Consider the following 26,637-nt stretch of genomic DNA (forward strand, 5'->3'; position numbering starts at 1 on the left):
TTTTTGGCAACTGAGTGGCATTTTTTTTGCTGGTATGGAACTTTTCTTTTTTCTTATAAAATGTTTTTCTTTTCTTTTACAACTTCCTTTCACTTAACTTTTCCTTCGTAGCTTTAGTTCACAAAACTACATTTTTGTGAAGTACAAAAAAAAAGTTTTAAAAATTAGTAGCGTCCTCCACGCTGTCCATATGTGGTCATATGACCTCAGAGTTTTAAAAGTTTCACGTTAAATCGAAAAAAAAATTAATAAAATAGGATAAAATCGTAAATCCAGCATTCAGCTTTTCCCCTCCCGTTTATTTCTGTTTTCAGCTCGGAGTTCATTCCAAAAGCGAGAAACAATTCATGTTATGTCTGTGCGTCCAGCTATCAGCTTTAATTATAGTGGACGGAGGTCAGTCATAAGCGCTTCTCGACCCTCTCCCTGTGTGGCATCGCGCCGTTTAACTGCCAAAATAGTGCCGGCCTCCCCTGAAAGCGCCATGTGCGCCGGAGTCCCTTTCACCCCGCGTGCACCTGAGTTGTTTTTACCCCCCAGCAGCAGATATGTTGTGAATTTGTCACTTATCAGGGGGCGGGCTGTCAAAGGCCATTTTAGGCGCAATAACTTTCCCAGATGGATTTAGCCTGCCAACTTAGTGCACCTCTCAGCAGCGAGGTGAATGAGACTGCATGCCTGTTGCTCCCCACAACTGTCTCTGAGCCTACTAATGAAGACTAATTAAAACATGACAAACATCGACCTTTATCCTAAACAGAGCTGCGGTTTGAATTATGCAAATAAACTCTCCATATGATCCAAATAGGGGGCATATTTCTTACATGTGTGTCTAAATGTTCCTGCTCTGTATGGCCACATACACAACAGGTGTCTGGGCTTTTTTTTTTTTTAGGATACTAGTCTAATGATGGACTAACTTAAATATATTTTATATTTTGATAAACATGTGTTTCTTTTACACAATTCAAAGCCCATAGCCAGGCCTACACAGAGCTAATTTTAAAATCATGAGTTGGATCCAGATTGACAGAGCATCATCTTTATATTTTATTATTTTATTATTTATAGAAAACTAAAGAAATGAGCACGGATATTGACCTGCGGTGTAAATTCTCAGCCTTCTATCTGTGAGTTTTCCACCAAAATGCAGAGTTTTTTGTTGTCAGCCTCTCAGGATCAGATCATGCAATGGAAATGCTCAGCCTGATTTATTCCATTACCTTTTATTCAGTTGTTATTATTACCCTGGTCGATTTACAGAGTCTGATCTGGGCTGTAAGATGCACTGGGTGTGTTTAATTTACACTGGGAAGGATTTGTTTGGATGGCATGCATAATGTGCCATCACCTGAGGTTTAGGCTGTCATTTTATTATTGTCCTGCGGAGGAAGAAGAGGAATCAACAGGAATGGCACACAAGGCTGAGCATGCTGACTGAACTGATAAATCCCACTGAGACGTGAACTGTTGTTTACACTGCTAAAGATGATGCTGTAGTCTATTCCCTGTGTTTTTATGTAGATGTTCTGCTTTTTATTCTTTTGATTTAGCCCTAAAGCGCTGGAAGAATGGCCACAAAACAAGTGGCTACCCAAATGAGTAAATGAAGAAAAGGTGTGAGCGGATAATTACGCCCTCAGACAGGAAGGCGTAGGGAAGGCAGGGAGCAGCCTGAGACTGCCATTTGAATGGGATCTGAGAGGTAATTTGAGCTAAAATGGAGTCCACTTCTGAGCCACTCACTCAGCCCCCCATGGCATCCACTGTAATTCATTATTCCTGGCCGGCTCTGGGAGAGGCAATGAGCGAGGGCAGAGGACAAGAGTGGACCCAGCTCTGGTGTAATGAAGACTCAGTAGACCTAAACCACTCACGCGCACACACACACAATCTTTCATTATATATCACAGAGAGCAGGACATTAATGCCACTGAAGACCTTTTGGCAGAGAAATAAGAGTGTGCAATGATTTTCTCCACACTCAATCCATTTCATTGACCTTTTCTATCATGCATGTGACTCTGCCCCGCTCATTGCACTGTGAGATAAATATTCCAAGAATAATCTTCCTGCTACTGTTTAATAAATTATCTTTTTGAATCTGAATTTTTATCTTCATGGGTGAGTTTAAGCGGCTTTAAAAAGTATTTTAAAAATACTGGTACGCCTTTCTCAAGTTTTCTATTTTGTATGCAGCATTGCATACTTAAAGATGCATTTTTAAAAAACATACAGAGCTGCTTGTCTCAGGTCAATAAATACACTATGATTTATGTTTTGTCCAAAGCCTCAAGAGATCCTAAATTTAGTCTTCATAAAAGTATTTGGAGAAGGGTTTCTGCATGATCAAGCCCTGCAAGACATTGCTGTTCCTTGTCCCTCCACTAGGGGTCCACAGAGCTCATGGTAGTAATGTCCAGACAAGCTGAGAGGATAAATACTGTCATCTGGTGGTAACAAAAGCCATCACTGCTGAGCAGGCAGCACTGTAATCTCACACCATACTGCATGATTTATTTCTCTAAAACATCCTCTCAGTCCTTCCTCTCTCCAGCATGTCTTTGTGCCACCTGGATGCATGCAACATTTGTCAGGATGTATTATGGAAAAATCACCTGAGAGCCTTTTTAAATGTGTTTGACAGGCAGAGTGAGGGGACAGGACAGGAGCTCCCTCAGCCAAGACGTTTACAGCAGAGACTCGGAGTCTCAAAGTGCTGAGAGGACCTGAGGTGAGGAGGAATTATTAAGAGATTCTGAAAAAGTCATTTAGAGGTTGTGACCTTAAAAGGTCACATAGATGTTTTTTAGTTGGGTTTAAAGGCGTTCATGGTGGGAGTTTTGTCATAAACCTGGCTCTAGGTCATGACAAAAACTGAGAAGAGACACAAAATGCGATGAATTAAGTAGTTTATTACCAAAAGTATATATATGTAATGTGAAACTAACTACAATTATGTGAAAATCAGTAACATCAGTAGTGTGTATGTGCATTTAAAAAAAAAAAAATATATATATATATATATATATATATATATATATGGGGCAGTCAAAGTAATGTGTTTTTAAATTAGTTTGACCTAGAACATTTAATATGTTTGTCTAATTTTGTGTTTAGTTATAATTTTCCTGTTGTTTTTTTTTGCTTGTAAAACGGTCACAATACCAGATTTAAACCACAATGATCATGGCCAAAGGAAATATTATTTGGATATCTATAGAAAAAAAAGCAAAGGAGGAAAAGTGATTTCAGTGAAATTTATCTTAACAGTGTAGTGAGGTGGAAAGAGTCTGTAACCATAACTTTGCAAAAGCGCTCAAAAATTACACTTATTGAACAGTGAAAAGATAACCAAATTAACTGACAAACAAAAAATCCAAAAGGTCTAACATCTGCCAATGGAAATTATTTAAGATGTCTTGGATTACTCACAAGATACTATATGTTTATCATTAACACAACATTGGTATATTGTGACATTCCTACTTGTTTGCTTTCTTTTCTACACAGTTTCATATGTCTGTACAGGACATGCATTGGACTTTGTACTGACTTTGCATTGATGCTCTGATGTTTTTCTTTCTCCGGCTGTGTCAAATTGTAACTGTGCACACCAAATAGCTTCCTTTTTTCAGGCTGGCTCAAAACATCACTTGCATTAAAATCCTTTAAAAGGGAGCTATTTGTTGTGCAGATTTTCTTGTTCTGCTAGTTATTTTCTTGGACCTAGCACCCATCACATTGGGCACGGGGATGTGTGTGTCTTTTCATAGTTTTTTCAAACTGTAACATCATATTTAAATAAATAAAATAAAAACTATTTCAGTCTAGTATTGAGTCTTGAAACGTTACTTCTTAACCACACAAATCAATCATTTGTGCACTTGTGTGACATGAGCTTACAATAAGTTAAATTATTTCTCCTTTTCTGAGATATCACAACATCCAGGACATTCTATGAATCCACTAAAAAGACATTTTCCATTTATATTTCCCTTAAGTAGCACACACAATATTCTATGTCAGCCTGTTCCATCCCTTTATTAAATCCTTCAAATGGAGATATTCTATTCTATCCTGTACATCATTTTTAATTGCCTATTTAGACTATTTTGATGCTTGATAAATGGTTAAAGTAATTTTTCAAGTAAAAATGGCAGAAAATGCAATTTTTAGACTATGTAATATGGAGATTTTTCTGCATTTCTTTGTTTAATATCATATTAAACTGAAAATTTTTTGGAGTTTTGACTGACAAAGCAAGATATTTAAAGATATCACCTTGTAGAAACTGTGATGGACATTTTTCACTATTTTCTGACATTTTTTAGACCAAACGATGAATTGATTAATCTAAAAAACTATCGGCAGATTAATCTATAATGAAAATAATCGTTATTTTGAGCCTGACTTATTATTTTTGACACATTTTCCTTTAATGTATACAGACACATCTACTAGAATTTACTACTAGAACAATGTTTGGCTGCAAAATACTGGCTGACCCACTGCTTATTATCTTTATGTGTCTTTTATACAGTATAGGCTGTTATATTTGAAGAGATGTTAAATGTAAACATCACTGTCTTCATGTTTACTGGCAGTTGACCCGCTGCAACAAATTAGAGGCTCAATAACTGCAGTTTCAAAGACGAAACCAAAACACAAAGGTGCTGCAAGGAGCTGAAATTGAACAGTCTACCAGGAGAATCTATAGATGGCTCAGATCAATAAATGAGATGGGCCCGGGCCTGTCTCCTGGCCTTGAAGGAAGGACAGACAGAGGAAGAGAGAGGGGGGGGGGGGGTTCTTTTGGCAATAAGGAGGCGCTCTAATGGAGTCTTTCAGTTTGCTGTGGCTGGAAATGAAAGGAGGTTGAAGCCCGGCCAATTATTCTGCCGGAGAAGAGGAGGAGACTGAAAGAGGAAGGAGAGAGAAGAAGTGGCGTGTGGCGCTGGATCGTTGGCCTGTCAGGGAGAGAGAGAGAGAGATAGATAAATAGATAGATAGAGAGCAGATACATAGATGTATAGAGAGCCTCCCAGAACGAGGGGTTCATTGAGAATAGCCCACAGATATTGGCCCCACTCCCAGAAATTTCCCCCAGAGCAAAAGGTTAACTGTCAGTCCCCCGCTAGGTATAAATAGAAGTCTGCCCTCCAGAAAGGCGTGTTCAGAGAGGGGGTAGACAGAGCAGGGAGGGGGGCCAGTTCCTCATGATCCCAGTGACACACAGGGGTGGGGGGTAGTTTCAGGGTTTTTTTACAGGGGGGGCTGGGAGGGGAAGAGAGAGAGAGAGAGAGAGAGAGAGAGAGAGAGAGAGAGAGAGAGAGGGAAGATGCAGCCGAAGACATTATAATGGCTCTGGAGACTGACAGAGACCCCGGACAAAAGAGTGTCCTCGTCTATTCAACTTGGCCGTGACAGCGGACACAACAAATGCCATCATCAGCACCACAGAAAGCTCCGGTGCAATTGAGCTGCGGCCGCATTTGACACCCAGGAAAAAAAAGAGAGAAAAAATCAGAGCCATTGTTTTACTGGAGCTGCTGAGACGTGTAATTAGGCCAGTGTCTGCTAATCAAAGGCAGAATGAATGAAGCTCAGCTGCATTATGTGTGTTGCTATCAGGTTAATATCACTGGGAGGGAAGATGGAGACTTTAGTTTCATCATTTCTGATTTTACACATTAATATGTCAGTATATGTCAGTACCGTACACATAATTGTTTCATTCATCACCTATTTAGGGTTTGTACAGCTTTTTAAGAGTATAATCAAGCACTTTCAAGGTACCTAAACCAAAAATTTCCAAACTCTCAACTATAAAGCAATTGCAAAATGTTTACAGAATTAATTTATACCCATAGAAATCAATGTATTGACACTTTGAGTATTTTACCAGCTGTCTATATTAACTTAGATTGTATGTTTTCATCATGATTTTTTTTTTTGCTAATTTATGGAGTAACAGGGGACTTATCTAGCTATTAGCTTAGCTCGTCTGATGTGAGACGTCAGGAGACAAATAATATCTGATGAAAGATTTTGGTTTACGAGTGATTGTGTAGATAAAACACCGGATTAAGTTGAAAAGAACATTTTTTTCTCCTGAAAATTTATATTTTTTAAATCAAGCATATTCCTGACATAAACACAAGCACTTTCAAAACAAAAGACTCTGTATGAGCCCTTCCTACAATAAACCAGTTTTAAATCCCATGTGAGAGTAATGACCATACACAGATTTCCTTATCAGGTGTTTTTATTTTTCACTTAAATCCATGGTAGCAAAAATGATACACGGTTGAAATATCAGACACACAGAAACTCTAAAACATCGAAACAAAAGGTGCTTCACCACCTCCAAAAAATAAAGCTTCCTCTTCAGTTTAACACACCTGAATGTCAGCAGATTCAACCTGAAGTGATCTGCCTCAAGAAAGTATTTAAAAAAATAAATCAGGTTTCCTTCGACGAAACAACTAAATGAGATTTTTTTTAAACAACAGTTTGACACAATATTTTTTTATATCGTCTCTCTGGTTGAGAGTCATTGGTATTGACTCTGAAGGCATGTAATCTCTGACACAAAAAACAAAGATGTTATTGCTTTTTTTGAAGTATCCACACTGCTTATACTTACAACAAGTTATCTTTTTTTTAGCCATTGTCAGAAATAATAAATAAAGAATAATCGGCTCATGTATACTCTGATTGCACTTAATCCTCTAGACCCCCAAACGCTAACTAACATACTGTAGGTCTAGTGTGGTAATAATACCTGTCTGATCAACATAGGAAAGCCATTATACATAAGCAATAATGTCATTATGTTTGTACAAATGATAAAACTAAACTGTTATAGTGACAAAAGCACTACATTCTATAATACACAGGCAATCACAGATTGCAAATCTTAATTAAGTAATAATGTCTTGCCCTCTCCTCCGACCGGTGTATGTTCCCAAACTATTAGGTTTGAATTTAAAGTGGGAAATAATCACAAAGACATTTAACACCTAGTCACAAATTCAACTAGAAAGTGTTTTTAAACGGTGACCACAGTCGCTGGTAAAAGTAGTTGTATACTCCTGGTACATTCTGTAATTTTTTTCAACCCAGACTAATGCTTTAATGTCAAATCCTCCTACTTTCTTACCAAACAATCCTCTGTCTGTTTGCCTGAAACTCAATAGAAGCTGACAAAACAACGTACTGAAGGTCTCGGAGTAGTTTTCTGAGAACTAAAATGTGATCTTTTACTGGCAAAATGCTACTAATTTCCTTTTGAGGAAGGAGGGAAGTTAAATAGTTGAATATGAGCCAGTACAAACTAATTGGCACTCCTGTACTTCCTGTTCCTCTTCATTCTATCTGCCATCCTGTAGAATGTGTTTCACGTTAAAAAAAATAAATAGTTGAGCCTACATAAGAACATCAAACCACTTTACAGTCTTTACGGTAAGTATGTTTCCCCCTACTGCTAGCTTTAGCTTTATATTTACCGTAAATATACATAAAAGGGGCATCAATTTTCTCATTTAAAGCCCAGCAGGAAAGTAATTCCCCCAACTATTCCTTTTAAAATGTGGAGCAGCATTCATTGTCAATCATACTGTACTGTATTTGGTTACGGGGTCATTCAAAAGGTACAAAATAAATACTTAATTTGGTTCGACTGGGAACATACTTCTCCCCTGAGCCTCAGTGATGTAACTGAGGCTGCTGAATACATTTCTATGTGAGAGTAAAGACATTTTTTTTTGCCAACTCGTACAATATTTCCCTTTTTATGATCATTATATATTCAGGCTTAAAAAACAAAAACAGTCCGGGATACATCCGTACTAAAAGTACACTCTTCCACTCAATAAACCGCAGAAAGATACTTCCAGTGGGAAAATAAAACAAGTTCACTTCAAAAACTAAAAAAAAAAAAAAAAAGGCAAACGCTCTCCTCCTGTCTAGAGTGAAGGAAGCCTTAATGCTAAAGGAGTAGAACGGAGGTGGGAGGGAGAGGTGGTTTGGCCACAAGGAGGTGCAGAGGACATGGCACGTTAGATGAGGCGCTCTCTGAGCCGCACTTTGTTATGAGAACAAAGGATGAAGTCGAAACAATGAGTCTTTTTTCTCCTGTTGTTCTCCTCCTTCTTCACATGACTTGTCCATCTTTACATTGGCTGTCCTTCGCCTGGTTTCTGTGTTCAGTCCATGTGGGGTTTCTCAACACCACCCTAAAGAGGAGACAGACAAGACGTCCAGAGTTAATTACATATTAATCAATCAAAGTCATGCAGCAATTAGAAAATATAGAATATCTGGACTCTGCAGTTTCTTACAGCAGAAATAAATTGTTTTTTGGTAGATTTATGATCCTGATAGTGAGGAGTCTCACAGTAGAATTGCCCTCGATCAAACTATGATGTTCTGATGTCATGAAACTGATTTGGGGAAACTTTACAGCCTCAGGTGACTCATTTTACAGACATGAATCACACACTGTAATTTCAGTTTCCTGTAAACTCAAAACTGCAGCTTGAACCACACCCTGTGCCCAATTTTTAGTCTGGACTGGTTGATGCTTTTTTAAAACCGGTATCTGTATATGAATGCAGAATCTGGAGGCAACAGGACAAGATTTTGGACTTGGAAGCACTCTGGTTTTCATTTGTAGTTTGAGTAATATTGATTGAATCATGTTTGAGTGGGTTTCCTTGCAAAAGAGGCAGAATGCGTTGGTTGAAAGGCAACTTCGGAACCCATCAGCTATTGATTGAGTTTAGTTTTTAAAATGTATCTGCATAGATGTTGTCTCTTAAGATTAAGATTTCCTTTATTAGTCCCACAACAGGGAAATTTCAAGAGTTACAGCAGCAAACTGGACAGCAAAAAACAATAAATAGTAAACAGTATAAAACTATAAATATAAGAGGTATTAGCAAATAAACAACTCCAAAAAGTTTACTCCAACTCATTTTCATTTTGCATTCTTGCATCTCAAAAACAACTGCCAAATATTGGCTTTTGCCAAACATATAGCCAATGGGCTCTGTGATTGCGGCTTTATGAACAAATCAAGTGTGTCAGGATAATTTTTTTAAAGAAAGGAACATATTTCTTTCAGTTCCCCTATTTTGGGTGGTGACTGTACAATAAGGGAAGTAATGCTTGCTCAACAAAAGAAAACTGCATATGGCTTTTCTTATTGCTCATCATTTTACCCATCGCAAGACATTCTAAATATATTCAGACATAAAGGTCTCAGCAGTTTGTGTCCTGAACTGTTTGCTCACAGATACCAAGACTACACATCTGAGCGTAACTTCAAGTAAGATGATAACATTTTTTAGCCATTCTGCTCTAAAAGCAGATCGAATAAGTACAAGAACTTGCCAGAGCATCGCTTGGTCTTTACTCTGCATGGTTAATGCTGCAAAACAGATTGTTTCACTGTAACTGGCTTTACCCCAAAATAAAAGAAAAGAGGAAAAAAAGCCCCTAAAAGACACTTTTGAGAAACAAAGTCTTATGTTCCTCCTGATCCTTTTCATAAATGACCCACTGGAGCGAAAGAGAAGAAAACAAAACCACGAGTGCAGACTTGTGCCAACATTCCTCAGGCCTCATCACAAACAAAAACAACAAGTAGCAAATGACCCTCTGGTCAGCCGAGTCCTGACTGGCTCTGTGTCTCGCCACGACTGTGAAAAACAACAGCCCTTAATCTGCTTTCACGCTTTCACTTGAGTCAAACTGAGGGAGTGACGGGACTCTTACTTTACAGACAGAATGAGGTGAGGCTTCTGGGCACAGGCTTAATGAAGACGTCAAAGCTGACTTGATGGGATAATTATGAGGGAAGGGGGGCGTCCAGTGCACTTTGCACAACTTTAACACATTTTGACAATTTTATCAGCTGTTGTGCCTCAGCTTAATGATTGCAAATAAATCACGTGTGGTGCAGAGGAGTCTTTTGAAGTCAGTTTAGACAGAGTGCGGAGGAGTTCAACAGATACAGATCTCTGACGGCTGACACTGAGATATGTATGGGGATATTTTGTCACAACATCTCAGGTGTTTAACCCTGAATTATAATCTTGGCACATCGGAAAAACCTCTGGCTCAAGAGCATCGTGCGACTATGAAACATTCCACTGCAATCAGCAGAACTGAAACTGGTTTGGTCGCTGTTAAGAGAAAAGTTCAACCAAAACGTGACAGCAAAGAGGCAAGAATTTGACATTATTACCGTTTACACATACAGAACATTAGAAAATCCAAGATCACTCTATGAAGATCAGTTTTTTAAAAGACAATATATCATATAGTACCATGAATCCTAATATTTGGAACCTAAAGCTGAAGTGTTGCCTTTAAAACATGAGGATTGTGCTGCATGAGTGGTTTGGATTAATTTATCAGTTTTGTTCCTGTTTTTGTTGTTGAAGTAAACAGCTTCTGCTCATGTTGTTTTTCAGAAGGCTGACACATGGCAGCACTCACTAACTCTTTGAATTTAACATTTGTGAATTAAGCTCAGCAATTTTTCACATGTTCAGACTAATGCTGGACTTTGGATTTTTTGTCTAATATTATTTGAGGTTAAAATGTCAGCCGACATATATGCAAGTGTCAATTTTTCCACAAGAACATAAATTCGGATATGAGAAATTTTCACCAAGATATGTACTGGGCGGGACATTTTAGCTGACAAATAATCTTGTCAGTAGTATAATTTTTACTTTAAAAGGGACATATAATCCTAATTTTTATATTTGTGGTTTGGGTTTCTGAAAGAACATGTTTTATTAATGTTCAAAAAACAAATTTTCCTAACATTGTCCCTCTGAATATACCTTTATCACCCTCTTTCTAATTGATTAATCTGTTGATTATCTTCTCAATTAATTGTTTGGCCAATAAAATGTCAGAAAATAGTGAAAATGTCAATCCAAGTTTCTCAAAGTCCATGGTGATGTCAGTATAAAACACAAACAGCAGCAGGATGCAGGAAATCTCCATGTTTGAGAGGATGAAGACAGCATTTTTTAATATTGGTAGAAATTATATAACCACATCAATTGGTGAGTTATTGTTGAAGCTCCAGGTCATAGTCAAGAAAGACATGGAAATATCACTTGAGGCTGAGGCCTTTAAAAACGGTTATCAACTGTTAAATTATAACTTTAATATACACATCTTTGATGCTAAAGTTACAAGATAATATTCTAAAATAGTGTCAGACTTTACCATGGCAAGTTGGCGTCCGATGTTCCCCACAGTAACACCACCTGAGAAGAATATGCATGGGAGCCAGGAGCGCACGTACAAGAAGTCTGGAGACGTATACCTGAAAGACAAAAAAAAAACAATTATAAAATCATTCTTAATAATATAGCCGAGAGCAGATTCAGTGATGCTCTTCTGACCTCTTTGGAAAAGGTCAAAATAAACCACAATTCCCCTCAAAGCTAAATAACATGTATAATAATCAAAGCACAATTTCATGTCATAGAATAAGAAACACAAAGACTCGCACTAACAGAAAAGGCATTTTGAAGAGGACACCAAAGACAGATCTGTGAGTGGGGAAACAAAACCTGTCAGGCTAGAAAACACTCATTTCCCCTCATTCTTTCCTCTGTTTCCACCTTGTAAAGGCTGCACGAGCTGCAGCTGCCTTGTGAACAGTGGTCCCTTTTCTCAGCTGTGCATTTTTGATGATATGCCACAGAAGTTGGCTGTGAAGCCTGTTAATTGGGCTCCCAGAGACAAGGGGACTTCCCGAAATATAACTCTACTTCAAGTGTTATCTGTCATGGTGTGTTTTTTGATGGAATCAAACAGGTGGGAGGACTTTCAGATACTAAATCTACTTCAATCACACCAGGGCAGGGTTTACAACTATATCATTAACACTTAACAACCCCACATTGTTTTGAAACCAAAAATTAGTGATGACAAAGCATGGATGAGTAATTATTGCAGACTGCACTAGTTTTGTTTCCTCAAAAGGGAGGCCTAGACATTTTTTTTGTTCCCCTTGTATAATAAAAGTGAACTTACTGGTAGACTCCATTGTAGACCAGCAGCTGTGTGAAGACAGTAGCGAGGACGGCAGTGGTGATGCCCAAACCGAAGCCGCTCCTGGACCGGTCGAATGTCCACCACAGGCCCAAGGACAAGGCTGCCAGCGTTAGAGAGAGCTGCACGTTGTTGTCGAAATCTAGTTTCTGTGTTACGAGGAGGTTAAGGACAAAACCAAACACTTTTACGCTAGCATGGGGTTGTTTTTTACACACAAATATTTGCACGACCTGCAGAAGTTGCATCACTTCTTAATATCAAAGCAGGACATCCTGTTTCTGCCCAAACTAGAGACACAACATTGCATATTGTTTTGGAAAGGATACAACACTGGCATGGTTGATGCCGACAAACACCGCGATGCACCTCATGACGCTGGCCCACTCCCTCTTGAACTTGTGCGGCTCTCCCAAATGGCTGTCGAGGCAGGGATACAGCAGGCCGACAACAGCTGTGAAAAGGAACAAACAGACCCGAATTACACAAGATAAGCAGAAATTCTGTGAAACGCCAGCAGGCAAATCCTGTCACAGAGCTGCTGTGTGGGATTATTTCATTTGCTGAACATGCGCTTCCATGATTAGTCTCATTTAGACACCTGCACATGCTTAAAAACCATACAAAAATAAGAGATTTTTGGTTTTGCAATTTAACCTCTTGAACTTTTTACTTTTGTTGTTTTTCTGTTTTTTGGTGTAATAATTCCTGGTTTGATGTAACTTCAAGCTTGTGTTTTATTTTGTACAAATTACTGTATATTGTCAGGTAAACAAAACACCCAAGGTAATGTACTTTACTTGTTTTAAGTAGTTAGAGACAAGACAAGCAACAAGTATTAACAATTTAGAAACAAGAAACTAGAAATAGGTAAAATGACTAGATTATTTGGGGGGATGTAAGTATAGGCAGGAAAAAAGTCTACTGTGACTGTATTATAGATCATATCAAGATTATTATTATTCAGAATGAATGTAAAAGCTGATTTGACTGTTGAACTTAAATGAAATCAATATAGTTTGGTTAATTAATGTTCCATCAATCACATAATTGCATAAACTGTTGGGTAGTTTAATTTATAAGATCTTCATATATTTGTGAAGTAAAACTGGCAGATAAGTATTGAAGTAAAAACTACAATATATCCTAATGTTAATCTATAATCTAAAATGTAGTGCAGTAGAAGTAGAAAATGGCATGAAAAGTAAAGACTCAAGTAAAGTACAAATACATCAAATGTGTTAAGTTGGCCTTACAGTACTTGAGTTGCATTACAAGCTCATAGTTTATACAATGTAGACGTTAAACAAGTTCCTACACGACACTGTGAGGGATTAATTTGGCACGAACGAATGTCAACAGACTGTTAAAACATCAAGCTACACTTCTACTTTCATTTATCTTCTGCCCCGCAGCACATGGGAGGAGGAGTCCATGGTAAATTATGTTATTTTTTTCTTTGCCCCCACTTCCTGGTTCCTGGCCTTAAAGTACCGCCCCCTCAGCTCACCCGTTATGACACAAGCCAATGAGAGCGCAGCTCACCTCGTATCCGGCTGTTGCGGCCAATCAGAGTGCGAAGATCGCTACCATCTGTACTAATTCAGTTTTTTTTTTATAACTCACTGCCAGACAAAACGACGAAGACTAGTATGGCATAACAGAGGACTGGTTGTATAATAGCCAACAATAACAAGGCCGAATGATGATTCATTAGCACCTGACCATACAGTAGCTGATACAAGTTGCAGGAATAAAAAAGTATTATTCTATGGCTTAAATTGCTTTAAATAGCTATTTTTCAGCCAAGTATGGTGTGACATCTAAAATGAGTAGCTCAGAGGGGATTTCCAGACTATTAGCAACCATAAATGGTTCGTAAAGTAACATTTTATGGCTTTACTCATCACAAAGCATTCATCTCTATATGGAAAAAGCTTCTATACTGTAACTCCTCCCCACTTTACATTCCTTTGTCCCAAACTTAGCAGCAAACTACTGACAACCACAACTATTTATAACATGCTAATAAACATTTTGACATATTAATTGTGTACTCACCAGCCCCTGTGCCGCAGCAAGGAGGGATCCACCATGCAGACGAAAACAAAGTTGTCATCACCTCCTCTGGAAACAGGGTGACATTTCTTTGTATCTGCAGCAAGTTGAGCACCAGGGCGAGGAACGCTCCGACGGTGAAGAGGACCAGACCCCGGCGGATCAGGTTGGCCGTCCGGACGCTGTGCAGAGAGCCGTAGGCATTGCTGAGCACCGTGGTGATGATGGACATCATTTCTTCGGCTTTGGATGCTATCAGGGTAGCCTCAGATGAGTGCTTCGTTTCGACCCTTGTTGCACAGGAGCAGCTCCAGCAGTGGTCCTCTAGTCTGGGCATTTGGCACTTTTGAGCTGGAGGAGAATTTGATACGTGTTTGTGACAACATAGATACATTTAAAGTAGGAGAGAGGGACGCATTGTTGCAGAAGAAAAGATAATGATTTTTTCGGATTCTGCTATAACTGAATAAGTTAGAGTGCAGTGAGAAAAATACTGGTCCTTACCTTGATCTCCAGACGTCTTCAGTGTCTGGTCTAAAGAGAAACCTCCTCTCGTGATCATTCGCGCCTCGGCAGATGATTAAACCAGGATCCCCTCCTTGTTTTCCTGCTCGTTACAACAAGGACTGCAATCACGTTGTTTGTTCACAGCATCGTTAGCACAGAGAGAGAGAGGGATAGAGAGAGAGAAACACAGTGCTGCTCCATTCCACAGCACAGAGCTCATACCAGGGACAAGAGCTTCCTCTGCAGAAAACAATCACAGCTGTGTCGGGTGAGAATCGGCAGCCAATCAGAGCGCGGCGGCTGATATGACGTGGCGCCACCCCACCGCCCCCTCGTCCGGGACAGACGCGCAAAGCAGGAGGCTGGAGAGCTGAAGTGAAAGTGGAAACAGAGAAGTACTCTAAATGGCAGCCAAACATATGCAGCTCTTACTTTAAAGAGCATTTGAAGAGCTGCTTCAAAAAGCATTAATGCAGTATGTTACCAGATCAAATGTGGACATTATAAAAGCACATCAAAGTCAGGATAAACTCTAATCAGATGCAATAAAAACTCTATTATGAGCTATTATTAGAGCAAAAAAAAATATGTGTTTACCAGGCTTAAAACAGAAGTCCCTCTGGAGTAAATTCTCAAACTTTCACAGATTTTGTCCAAAAATGCAGACTATTTCTGCAGGCTGCACCTTCACAACACTAGTTTGATCTCCTGCAGATGTACCTTTTATATAGGCTGCTATTGGAAAATAGTATAAGTTGCACAACTTTTTTGCTGTCCAAAAATACTAACTATTCCAGCAGGCTGCATGTACATAAACTAGCTCCAATCCCCAAGCACAGACACGTTTATATAGGTTGCTTTTTGGAAAACAGGATAAGGAGCACACCTTTTTTTCTGTTGTTGACAGTAAATTGTTGAACTTAGGGTCAGGTTAGAGGAGGTGTGGCTTGCTGGGAGGCGTGTGCAGGTAATGCATATAGGCCAACTGCACGTCAGTCAAGAGATAACATGAATTGGAAAGGTTCAGTGGCCATATGACACAGTCTTTCAAGAGCCAATAAAAACATGGAAACATGTTTTGCAAGAACCTAAGTGACCCAGTGGGGGTTATATAGGGCAGACAAACCTCCAACCATTGCATAAGTGCAGCAAAAAGCAAATATCTATATAGATGCAAATGTTGTTTTTCACTGTGCATACGTGCAGCAAAAAGCATAAATCTTTACGTACACGTGTTGTTTTTTTAATGTTCCTGAGGACATGCATACAAAGGAAAATGTGAACATTTTTGCGAGACACTGCATCATCAAAAAGAGAAAAAATACAATTCAATTTTGTCAAAAAGTCCCAGACTAAGTCATATTCACTTAACATTAGCTGCTGGCACTTTGTACAAAGTAATACCATGGACGAATCATCTTTTTTCATGCAAATTTGGCTTGCAAAATTAAGCATTGCTTCATGACCTACAGCAAATTTGGTAAACAAACAGAAAGCATATCAATCAGATAACATTTCCTTTCAATTAAGTTTAATTAAAAACCTTCTTTGGTGTAATTATCTGTGCTACTGATGTCTCAGGGTATTGTATTCATTGGTTTTTCGCCAATTATGTGGTGCTAAAATGCAGAACCAAAAAAATGAGTTCTGACTGGAGACTGGTTTCTAGTTGTTATCCAATGTTCAGCATCAAAGCCTGAACCAAACTGCTGAATTTATCTCTTCTTTTTTATGGCTGATTTGATTTGCCATGTGGAGGAAAACAATGCTCCAGTAACTGGGAATATTGAAAAATCATCCTAACTATTACTTTGAATACAGACACGAAAACATTGCAAACTTGCAAGACTTTTTTAGTCATGCTAGCAGCATGGCTATAGAAATAACAATGTCAGTCTGTTGGTACAGTACTCTGGATCAGACGGAAATAGCTCAAAAGTTATTTTGTGCATTGCATTTCATTTTTGTAAAGACATTCCCATATCCTAATTTTAATGAGTTTTGTGATTCTCCAAATTTCATTCACTTTTGAGGGAATGTCTCTACAACTATTGGAAGGATTGCCAGGAGATACTGGTACACACATTAATGTACTATATTATAATAAACATTTTCCAAAAAGTGCTCAAGCCCATGACCCACAGGAGCATGTTCTAAATCAACACCCCTACTGGTGGCTAAAGATCAACACTTCTTCATACCTAAATATAAAGATTGCATTATAAAACACATGATTAATGTTTTGAAACTGTAAGACTGTCTTTCCCTGAAAATGGCCTCAAATGTTGTTTGTACAGCAGCAATGATAAGGTCCACTTATGGTCAAACAGTTTTCAGTCATTCGTGTCCCCAGTGAAACCAAAGTCAGTTGTTATTTTAAGTTATGTGTATTATTTAACTTTCGCTGGCAGCTGCGTCACATTCTGCTCCTGATTTTACATCATCTACATAACTATTGCAAGCACCATAACAACCTCACATCCATCAGTAATGATTTTAGGCCAAATGATCTTTTCCTATGCCTAATGATGTAGTTTTGTTTCTTAATTTTAACCAAACTAACCTAACTTAACCACATGTGTTTAGAACTTACATTTAGGTAAGAGGATGTGTTGATCTCACACTACCATTCAGGGCATTAATTTAAACTCCTAATTACCCCGTAGGTCGTACGGTTTGGAGGACTTTAGGTCTAGGCACCAAAACTACTTGGTTCAGCAAAACATCATCGTTTGGGTTAAAATAAGTATGTTTGTGAAGTTACTTTGCTTCCTAAGTAGATGTAATTAATCACATGACATAGAACATGTCATACTTACATTCTCAAGAAGATACATTAGTCACATAGTTATGTAGTTTTTATACGAGACACAAACAGTGGTCTCCTTTGTCAAAGATCTGTGTTGGTTTGACCAATCAGATGTGCAGTCATGCGTTAGGCTCAATGATAACCAAAATCGTTATCAAGGAAACCATGTAAAATGTCTAGATATCAGCTCTTAAATTAAACTCTTATAAGCTATTTTTGTTGTTGTCATTATATTTGTCCAAACAAATGTACCTTTAGTTGTACAGGCATTAAAATGAACAATACATTGAAGAAAAGAAGGGTGGTCTAATATTTTTTTCCATGACTGTAGGTATGTGTGTTTATTGGGGGGAGGAAAAGTGTCATGTTTTTAGTGCAAATTAGTAAATGCAAACATGCCAAATTGAGATAGTAATTATAGTAAACATTATACCTGGTAATGCTAATGTTAGCATTTAGCTCAAAGCACTGCTTTGTGTAAGCACAGTCTCCCAGAGCCTCTTGCATGATTGTAGACTGGACCTATAAACAGTGATGGCAAATGTAGTGGAGAAGAAGCTACTTTATTCCAGAGACTTTCATATTAGAAGTTATTAACCGTGTCATCACACAATTTTAAATATAAAAGGGCTGTTTCAGTCCCACGAGAGCAGTTTCAGAATGAGTTTGTGAATGTTAGCATTTCATATGGATATATAAGTCATCTTATAGGTATTACAGTTTCCAGACAGCGCATTCAAATTGACCGAGTTAAAATTGGTTCCACTTGAATAGAATGAGAAAATGCCATTTCTAAAATGGCAGTGATAACTGAATGGTTAAATATAAATGTCACAGCTGCACTCCACTGGAGCTGTTTCACTATTTTGTACCAAACAAGTCAAGCATGAAAGTATATTGAGGGTTGAAAAGTTTGCATTTGTCCCCCCGTCTCATTTCTGAATGCTTAGAGCGGTGTTGGTGTATGCAGAAGACTTGAACAAATACAGCATGTCTTATTGGATGAGAAGACTGTCAAAGAGGAAATTCTGTTTTTTAACCATCTGAACAGGTCTCTTTTTCTTCATCACTCATTTCAAAGCGTTTTTTTTATAACTTTGATATAATGACAAACATCCTCACTCATGACCTCGTTACAAACACGCTGTTGCGGTTCTAAACCAACATTCACTTTGCTGCAATCCATAGATAATGACATCAGTCATATTCACTCCATCCTAATTTCAGTGGTCCATGTGGTTAACACTGATAAATCGCCAGAGCTTCACAGTTTTTGCAAAGGGAGAAAGGAGGTCAAAATGAGAAGGGTGCACCTACGGGGAGCTCTCCAAGGCCCCAAACTATACTGCACCACACCATTAAACCAGCAATGGTGTTCTTCTCTGCCTCAGGACAAAGTGAGTGTGTTGAAGGTTTGTCTATGGGGAGGAGTGTGTATGTTCCCCAAATGAATACATTTCTCTCTATGTAATTCTCAGCAATCCAGGTGCCTGAGGATAAAAGCCTACAGCAGTGAGTGTGTTTGGAGGTGCCAGTGTGTGTGATCTACTAAGAAAAATTGTATTGTTAGATATGTGTGACCTGAGATGACTTCCACACAAGAAAACCCTTTAAATATATAATTGATTAAGGAAAGAAGGGAAGTAAATAGTGAAACAACTCGCAGGAATTTAGATCCAAAATTCAGCGCCTAGTGCTTTTACTGACAGTAACATGTGCATTAATGTTGAGGCTGAAATTTTAAGCTGTATCTGTCAGCTAATGCGGGCCATAATAACCATGAAAATGACTCAACATATAGCAAATAGCACTTAGCAACCGGCAGAGTGTGTGCTGGCGTCGAGGAGGTCTCAGCCACATCAGGAGATAAAGCAGGATGCTACGACACTTCAAATGAATAGCAGATCAAGCGTGTCATAGATTATACTGTTAGACTGGGAGGGATTGAATTATAGCTAAAGGAAAAGCCCGCTGGTAAATTGATCTATCAAACTCAAGCTTGACAATTTCTTTCCTCAATCCCGTGTGAAATTACGAAGGGAAACGTCCTAATCCATTCTCCCAGAGTCGATTAAGATGAAAATGGTTTCAGCTTCATCCTGTTTTTTCCCTTTGAGTTCAGGTGTCAAATATGAGTGCTAAAATACTGTACATTTAAAGTGCCTTTGAAATTGTTTGACCTATCAATAAAGAGGGTATTTCCATTTAAATGCACCATAGGTAATTGCAGCAGCCATCCCTTTTTATCACTAGGTTATTAATCCACACTTTCTTCTCCCTTTTTCCAATACCGCTGCTTCAATGCATTCTGGGTACTCTGGATGCACACAACCAGTATCTCTCTCTCTGTGCCATGGAAGATGAAAGGGGATTCTGGGGTATAGAGTTTATCCAGCAGCTTAACAAAGGGTGCCATAAAGGCCCCGACTCTACAGCCTGAGGGCGTGGCACCAGGATGCAATCTCCCAGCCCCTTTGTTCTTTAGCGTTCAGCTCCAGAATTGTTTCAGAGCAGCTCACCTTTTTTTTTCATAGCCAGATCCTACACTTACTCTTGCACATCATACCTGTTTTCTTGGTGCATTACACCAAAACAGAAAGAGTATGTTGGGTTTTAAGTGATAAATACAGTACATTCTGAATCAGAGTACAATCCAAACAAACTCGGCTATTCGGTGAAAATATGTTCCAATCTCACAGGCAGTGACTTGCATTCAGTGTACTTGTTTAAAGGAATACTTCAACATTTTGGGAAATACACTTTTTCACTTTTCTTGCCAGGAGTTAGATGACAAGATTGATACCACTCGATGGAAAAAGTATTTGGATCCCTTAGGCAAGGCAAGGCAAGGCAAGTTTATTTGTACAGCACAATTCAACACAAGGTAATTCAAAGTGCTTTACATAAACATTAAAAACAGCAAGACACAATTGAAAAAAGTAAAAACAGTCAATTAAAACAGGGAAATAGAAATAAAAATACGAATAAGATAAAATAACATACAACAGGATAAGAAAATAGATAAAATAATAAAAAGCACAACTTTCAATTTAAATTTAAGAGTACGCTGCAGTAAACAATAGTGTTTTTAGTCCTGATTTAACTGACTTAGGTTACGTTATAATACCACAATCTGTAATTACTCCACTAGAAGTAAAAGTCCTGCATTCAAAACTTACTTCAGTAAAAGTAAAAGTACTTGTTATCAAGTAAAAGTACTTGTTATGCAGAATGTTTCATATATTCCAAATATATTATTTTATTTTTATTGATGCATTTATGTAAGCAGTGTTTACTGTTGTCCAGGTAGGGCTAATTTTAACTATTTACTGTACATATGTGGTTTAATAAAAAAAAAACATGATTCATTTTTAAAATTTGTGTTAAATCTTGACCTGACTAAAGCTGTCGGCTAAATGTAGTGGAGTAGAAGTATAAGGCTACATATGTGGATATACTCAAGTAAAGTACAAGTACCTCAAAATTTTACTCAAGCACAGTACTTGAGTAAATGTCCTTAGTTTCATTCCACCACTGACACCACTTGTTGTGCTGTAAATATGTAGCTAGAGCTAGCTGCTTGTTAGCTGCTTGTTTAGCTTGACTTTGTTCAAAGGGAACAAAATTCACCTACAAACACCTCTACAGCTTATAAATGAACTAACCCAGTCGACAAGAATAAATACTGGCGTTGAATCTTGACCTTTCTGAACCGCTGTAACCTGTTCTCATTCAGGAAAGCACATGAGCATTTTTCCCAAATTGTCGACCTGCTCCTTTAAGTTGACACACCCTTCTCTGAGCGTGTCTGTTATGAAAAACTGCCTGCTGCTCTTATCATCTGTGAGCTTCCCAGTGCTAAGCCTACTGCTGCCGTTGACCTTTTAAAAGCTAATATACTTTAAAGGAAACACTTGAGTTTATCATTTTCTAAGGAATTGGTGATAAGCACTGTATCTTCAGCGGAGCTGCTGACTGTACTTTATGGCTTAATTACTTTCATGGATTAATTACTTTATGGCTTTTGTGCAACCTGGGAAACAGATGACTTAACACCACAAACCTATAACATACTATACTAATTAACAATCTCACAAAAACTATATTTTGTTGCAGTGCTATTGTATTGGACTGCTTATATTACAGCATCAGTGTTCATGATCCTATTCACCCCTGGCTGTACATGTGGCATATTTACACAAAAGCTCTATTCAAGTCAGCTACACTAGAAGTGCCCATGAACAGCATGGTTCCAGCAGCCAATCAGCTCTCTAAATGATCCCCGTCTGTCTGCTCAGGTGTCATTCTCGACCAATCATAGCCACTCCCTCAGTGGGTACATGCCTGTGTGAGAGAGAGATAGTAAGAGCAATAGAGAGAGAGTTTGTTTAAAGTTGAACAATGCTCTCTGCAGTATTGTACAGCAGTGTTGCATTTGGTAAATTTGAACAAGTTTCTCCCTAAGTAGAAAAGCACAGAGAAACAGTTTAATGGTGATGTAATCCCTCGACAGATCCTGCAGCTGCGTCACAGACAATGACTAATAGGACAGCTCACTATGACAGCACACATCCATACTGACTTTTCTGGGGTTTGGGCACATGACTAATAGCTAATAATGTTATTCAGTTGAAATGTAGACAACCACACAGAAAGGGTCACATTAACATTTATTTAAAAACATCCAGTTTTAAAGGAATGGCACAATATTTTGGGAAATATGCTTATTCACTTTTTGCCCCCAATAATTAGATATCAGTTGATTAATACTAGTATCTGTACAGTAAATATGAAGCTACAAGCTGCAGCTGGTTAGCTTATCTTAGCATAGCATGAAACAGACTGGAAACAGGGCTAACAGCTAGTAACAGAACCCACCTACTTAATGGCACCTCGAAAGCAAATAAATGAACACCTGGAATTTATTCTTGTTCTAAAGTATTTCAGTAGGCTTCTTTTTTAAATCACATACTGTAACTCACCACATTTCAAATCACATCCATTACAAAGTAAAAACTAAAGTTACATGAGCTACGATAAACTGTGAGAATGGAACAGAATAAAGGTGACAATAAGCAGCTGCAGCAGAGACGAACGTGTCTGGTACACCCCCTGCCTTATCATAGTGGTCCACATTTGCTGAAGATATTTGTTGGGAAATACTTTGTCAGAAAGATATCTTTTCAAATGATTCACAGGTTTAATCCCACTAATCATGTTTGCAGAGACTGGAGAAAGACATTGATATTAGTTGCACCCTTTTGAGGAGAGCTCAGAGCTATGTACAAAAGAACTGTGGAGTAAATTGTCACCATACCTGATCATATCCCTAATTTTAAATTACTTTGGAAAAATATATTGTTTGAATTAAATAAATATGACACATGCACCTCTGTCCATAGTTGTATTTAATTAATTGGCTTTTTATTTTTGATTAACTTTTACATTTAAAATGCATTTATTTATTAGCAAAAAGTCAAACTGAACAGATCTGACTGACAATATAAAACGATACAGTTTCTCCATGTGAATGTACAAACAAAAAAGCAGCCAAAACCACTGTAAGATTTACAAGATATTTATTAACATTTTGCATTATTTTATTTCATCATTTATCTTATTATTGATTACAAGCCTTATTCCCCGTGGTGTATTTAATCGCAGACTTATTTTGCATACACAATGTTTATTAAACCTGTCAACCACTCGTTTGTCTCAATAAAGTTGTACAAAAAGAAAAAAAATCAGCAACTGTTACCTGAGTGCGTGACGTCAGAGTCCGGCGGAGTTAGCACTTTGTAAACAGTAGAAAAAATGCGCAGTAAAAATGGAGAATCCCGTCTTTATTGATTATGGCTTAGGTTAGCATTATTGCACCGAGTCAGGGGCCTAGTTTAAAGAAATGTTGCATCTACCTTAATTAGCTTATGATTGATTGAAGCTAATGCATCACCTAGCATTAGTGACCCAAATTAAAACTCATCCACGACGTGACGTGGCCAGTATGCCTAACAGACAAATGTTTAATGCTCATATTGGACCCACCAGTGGTGACTTCTGCATTCACTGAGGCGTTTCCACCATCAGTCAGGTGTTTAAGGCCTTCCTGCTGTTTTTTAACAATTATCCCTGAAGTGACTGCAGAGCCACGCTCAGCTTAAAACGTGACAGAGAGGCCGAGGGGACTGGTTCTGCTATGCTTTGAAAATGAAAAAGCACAGTAGCTGAAATGAGGAGGACTTCAGACAGGTGGGTAACGTCACAGAACAGCACTCACTTAACTCACTCTAAAAATCGTCACACTGTTAAGATAATCGCTTAAGTCATTTTTTGTAAAAAAAAAAATTTCTTTTTCTTTTTTTTTGCCTAAATCGTCTCATGACGCCGGCCACCTATGGTAAAATCACCTACGTCCTCAGTTGATCAGATCATGTGATTTTACCCCTTTAAGATAATGGCCTATGTCAAGTGTGTGACTTATGCAGATTTATTATGCCTAAGTCAAAATAAAATGTGACTTAGGCAATTTTTTGAACATGTCTACATAAGAGTGACATGAGTGTCATAAACATAACATGGGAAGTGTCATGAACATTAATGGCACTTTGAAGTAACATTAATGCTCATGATACTTGTCATGTCATGTTTATGACATGCTCATGTCACTCTTATGTAGACACCTTCAAAATAAAGTGTTACCATATCTTGCTTAAGTCACAAAGGCATGTTCAAAAAATTGCCTAAGTCATTTATTTCTCTTAACTTACATAATTTACACACAGTGTTATTACTATGCCAATAGCCATCCTTTGTTACATCCTTTTTGAGTGAAATGATCAACAAATGTCATATGTTACACTTTCGGTGATGTTTTTTGTGTTTCCTGCAAAACTTGGAAAAATGAGTTAGGCGATTATTTTAACAGGTTGATGAAATTATAACAACCACTGTGTTGTGTGTGGCCTATAATGAAATTTTAATTTCAAATATTTTTTATTTGGATTTTTCAGACACATGTTCATGTTGATCACAAAGTAGATCCTTATTTTTAACAAGCAAGAAGTGCAGGGTTTAACAAGTACAAGTAACAATCCCGCACATAACAATATAAAGAAATTTTGTCATAAAAATGTTTGTATTATTCAGATAATGAAAGTGTACCATCTCCACACAGTCAGTGGTGTTGGGTATTTAATAGATTGAAATGTGTGATTTGACAGAATATGTCAAATAAAGTATTTCCTTTTAATTTTGAGGCAAAATGTGATATAAAAAGGTAGTTGTTAAGGAAAGGTTTTTTTTAATGATGAAGACCTAAAAACATTAAGCCAGAACTGTTGTTTTATATTATTTTTTTGGTTTGGTCAGATCCATGAAGCCCATTAAATCATCCATCTTTGCTCATTTCACCTTGGCCTTTCTTACTTTCAACTGTGCATAAACTACAGGTTATAAACTTTTAAAATACAAATGTGAAATGATCAGTTATCATATTGGTATCAAACATGAGAAGCAGGTCATTGTCAGTCATGGGTTGAAAAAGAATCCATATCATGCAGGATTTATTATGTGACTTCTCTCCTTTGGTTTGATGTGGCTGCAGCTGCTGTGGAGTTTAGTGTTTTCTCTGTTTGCTGCACATATTCGGCAGCCAGAGTGGGGGGCCTTACCAAAGAACAATTAAGAACTTTCAACAATTTCAGACTGCTATTATTACCACATATATGCTCAAAAAGTTGTGTAGAGCAGATGATAAATAAACAACACTCAAAAAGCTTTTTTAGTAATTTTTGGTGCTCTCCACATTGATTTTACATTCTAAGGTGGAGCTGAAAACGGCTTGGGTGCTGCATCTAAACCTTATAATAGTAGGGAAAACCCTGGAGTATATTGTTTATACAGCTCTGTGTTGTCTGCCTTTGTTAGGTTTCATTTTACTGTTGTATTTACTTTAAAAAAATGTTGCACTCACTGTGGTTTCCTTAGACTTTTTATTTATTGTTGGTCACTTTTGTTTGTCTTTTTTTCTAGTAAAATCTAGTGAAACTACACTGAAGAAGGCGGTTGTATATTTAATATAATTGATAATAAATGTTATGCGGAGGATGCAAAGTCTCATGCAGTTAAGAGAAACATTTCCTGTTGGTTTGGACATGTGGCTGATGTTGTGTATACATTGATATTTAATGCAATTTATTTTGTAGCCCAAAGATGTTCTTTAATACAACAATAGTGCAATATCGATTACAGCATATTACATTCAATCACACCACCTTTTACCCGAAGCAACCTCTACTTGAACTGTCTCTGGCTGTAGTTTAATGTTTAACACAGTGGCCTCATATCAGGGGAAGTGCTGAACACCCTGTTGCCAGAGGGTTAGTGTGAGAAAAACTATGATAAAGTTAAAAAAAGTAAACTTCTCAGTTAACTGTTCTCAGGCGATTCTCACTTGACCTAATTTACAGAACAAAACAACTTGGAAAAGTGTGTTTTTCATGTAAACATAATTCCTGCACAACTGAAAGTGTAACAAATAAAATTAGTAGAAAAAGTGCAAGTGGTATGGCAGATATAAAATGGTAAAAAAAAAAAAAAAATCAAGGTTAAAGTCTTTAAAAGGATAGTGAATTCAAATAGATTGTCTCCTGCTGTTTCACACTCACAACCTTGATTTCACTGTTTGCTAAACGCCACATCTGACAGCCAACGACTCGCTGACATCATGTGATTATCAAGGCCACAGGATTGGCTGGAGATTGAACACTGTGTCCCCCTACAACTGTCCTACTATTGTCCTTGTTGGCCTGCCATGCACTTGACACAGATAAAGCCTTGATGCTTTGTAAGCATGTGATTTTCTTTTGTTTTGGATTGTGTCTTCAGCCTTGCATCAGGGCTCTGCTTCTCAAACACCAGGAGGCAGATCTGGAAGTGACCACATTTTTATGGTTTACCACAAAGCGTAAAATAGGCTATATTCTTTCCAAAAATGACATTGTAGATCATGAATAAAACCCAAATATTGATTTCTTAAAGAAAACAAAGCTGAAAATAGCACAGATTTGTGGGTGTTTTGATTGCATAGAAAGAGTGAATGAATGAGATTTAAACAGACAAAATAGACCAAAAATGATACATAATGAGTATCAGTCTAATTTGTAGAGGTTAAT

At 37.8% G+C, this 26,637-nt stretch overlaps 1 protein-coding gene and 1 long non-coding RNA gene across 3 annotated transcripts; one reads left to right on the forward strand and one right to left on the reverse strand.

Moving 5' to 3' along the window:
* Window positions 1–478: 478 nt before the first annotated feature.
* Window positions 479–3,607, forward strand: LOC131962361 (uncharacterized). Of its 2 annotated transcripts, XR_009389929.1 has the most exons (3): window positions 479–1,705; window positions 2,648–2,734; window positions 3,514–3,607. It is a non-coding gene; the product is annotated as an uncharacterized LOC131962361 (long non-coding RNA). The 2 variants fall into 2 exon arrangements; XR_009389928.1 differs by having other exon boundaries at window positions 479–2,734.
* A 2,643-nt stretch (window positions 3,608–6,250) lies between these two features.
* On the reverse strand, window positions 6,251–14,919 carry insig1 (insulin induced gene 1). Its single transcript, XM_059327069.1, has 6 exons — window positions 14,653–14,919; window positions 14,152–14,499; window positions 12,420–12,544; window positions 12,073–12,239; window positions 11,257–11,356; window positions 6,251–8,240 (listed from the first exon to the last, which is right to left on the reverse strand). Exons 1-6 carry the CDS (start codon window positions 14,708–14,710, stop codon window positions 8,211–8,213), a joined length of 828 nt encoding a protein of 275 aa, XP_059183052.1. The 5' UTR covers window positions 14,711–14,919; the 3' UTR covers window positions 6,251–8,210.
* Between the last annotated feature and the right edge of the window lie 11,718 nt (window positions 14,920–26,637).

The sequence above is a fragment of the Centropristis striata genome, chromosome 23 (genome assembly GCF_030273125.1).
Source record: "Centropristis striata isolate RG_2023a ecotype Rhode Island chromosome 23, C.striata_1.0, whole genome shotgun sequence".
In the NCBI taxonomy this organism is placed as follows: domain Eukaryota; kingdom Metazoa; phylum Chordata; class Actinopteri; order Perciformes; family Serranidae; genus Centropristis; species Centropristis striata.

Bases quoted from the DNA above. Each gene is read 5' to 3' on its own strand.
- insig1 (XM_059327069.1), bottom strand. From the start codon at position 14,710: ATGATCACGAGAGGAGGTTTCTCTTTAGACCAGACACTGAAGACGTCT. The intron at 12,545-14,151 runs GTGAGTACACAA...TCCTTTTCACAG, and splicing joins TTGCTGCGGCACAGGGGCTG to CTGTTGTCGGCCTGCTGTAT. The intron at 11,357-12,072 runs GTAAGTTCACTT...TTTGTCTTTCAG, and splicing joins GTCTACAATGGAGTCTACCA to GTATACGTCTCCAGACTTCT.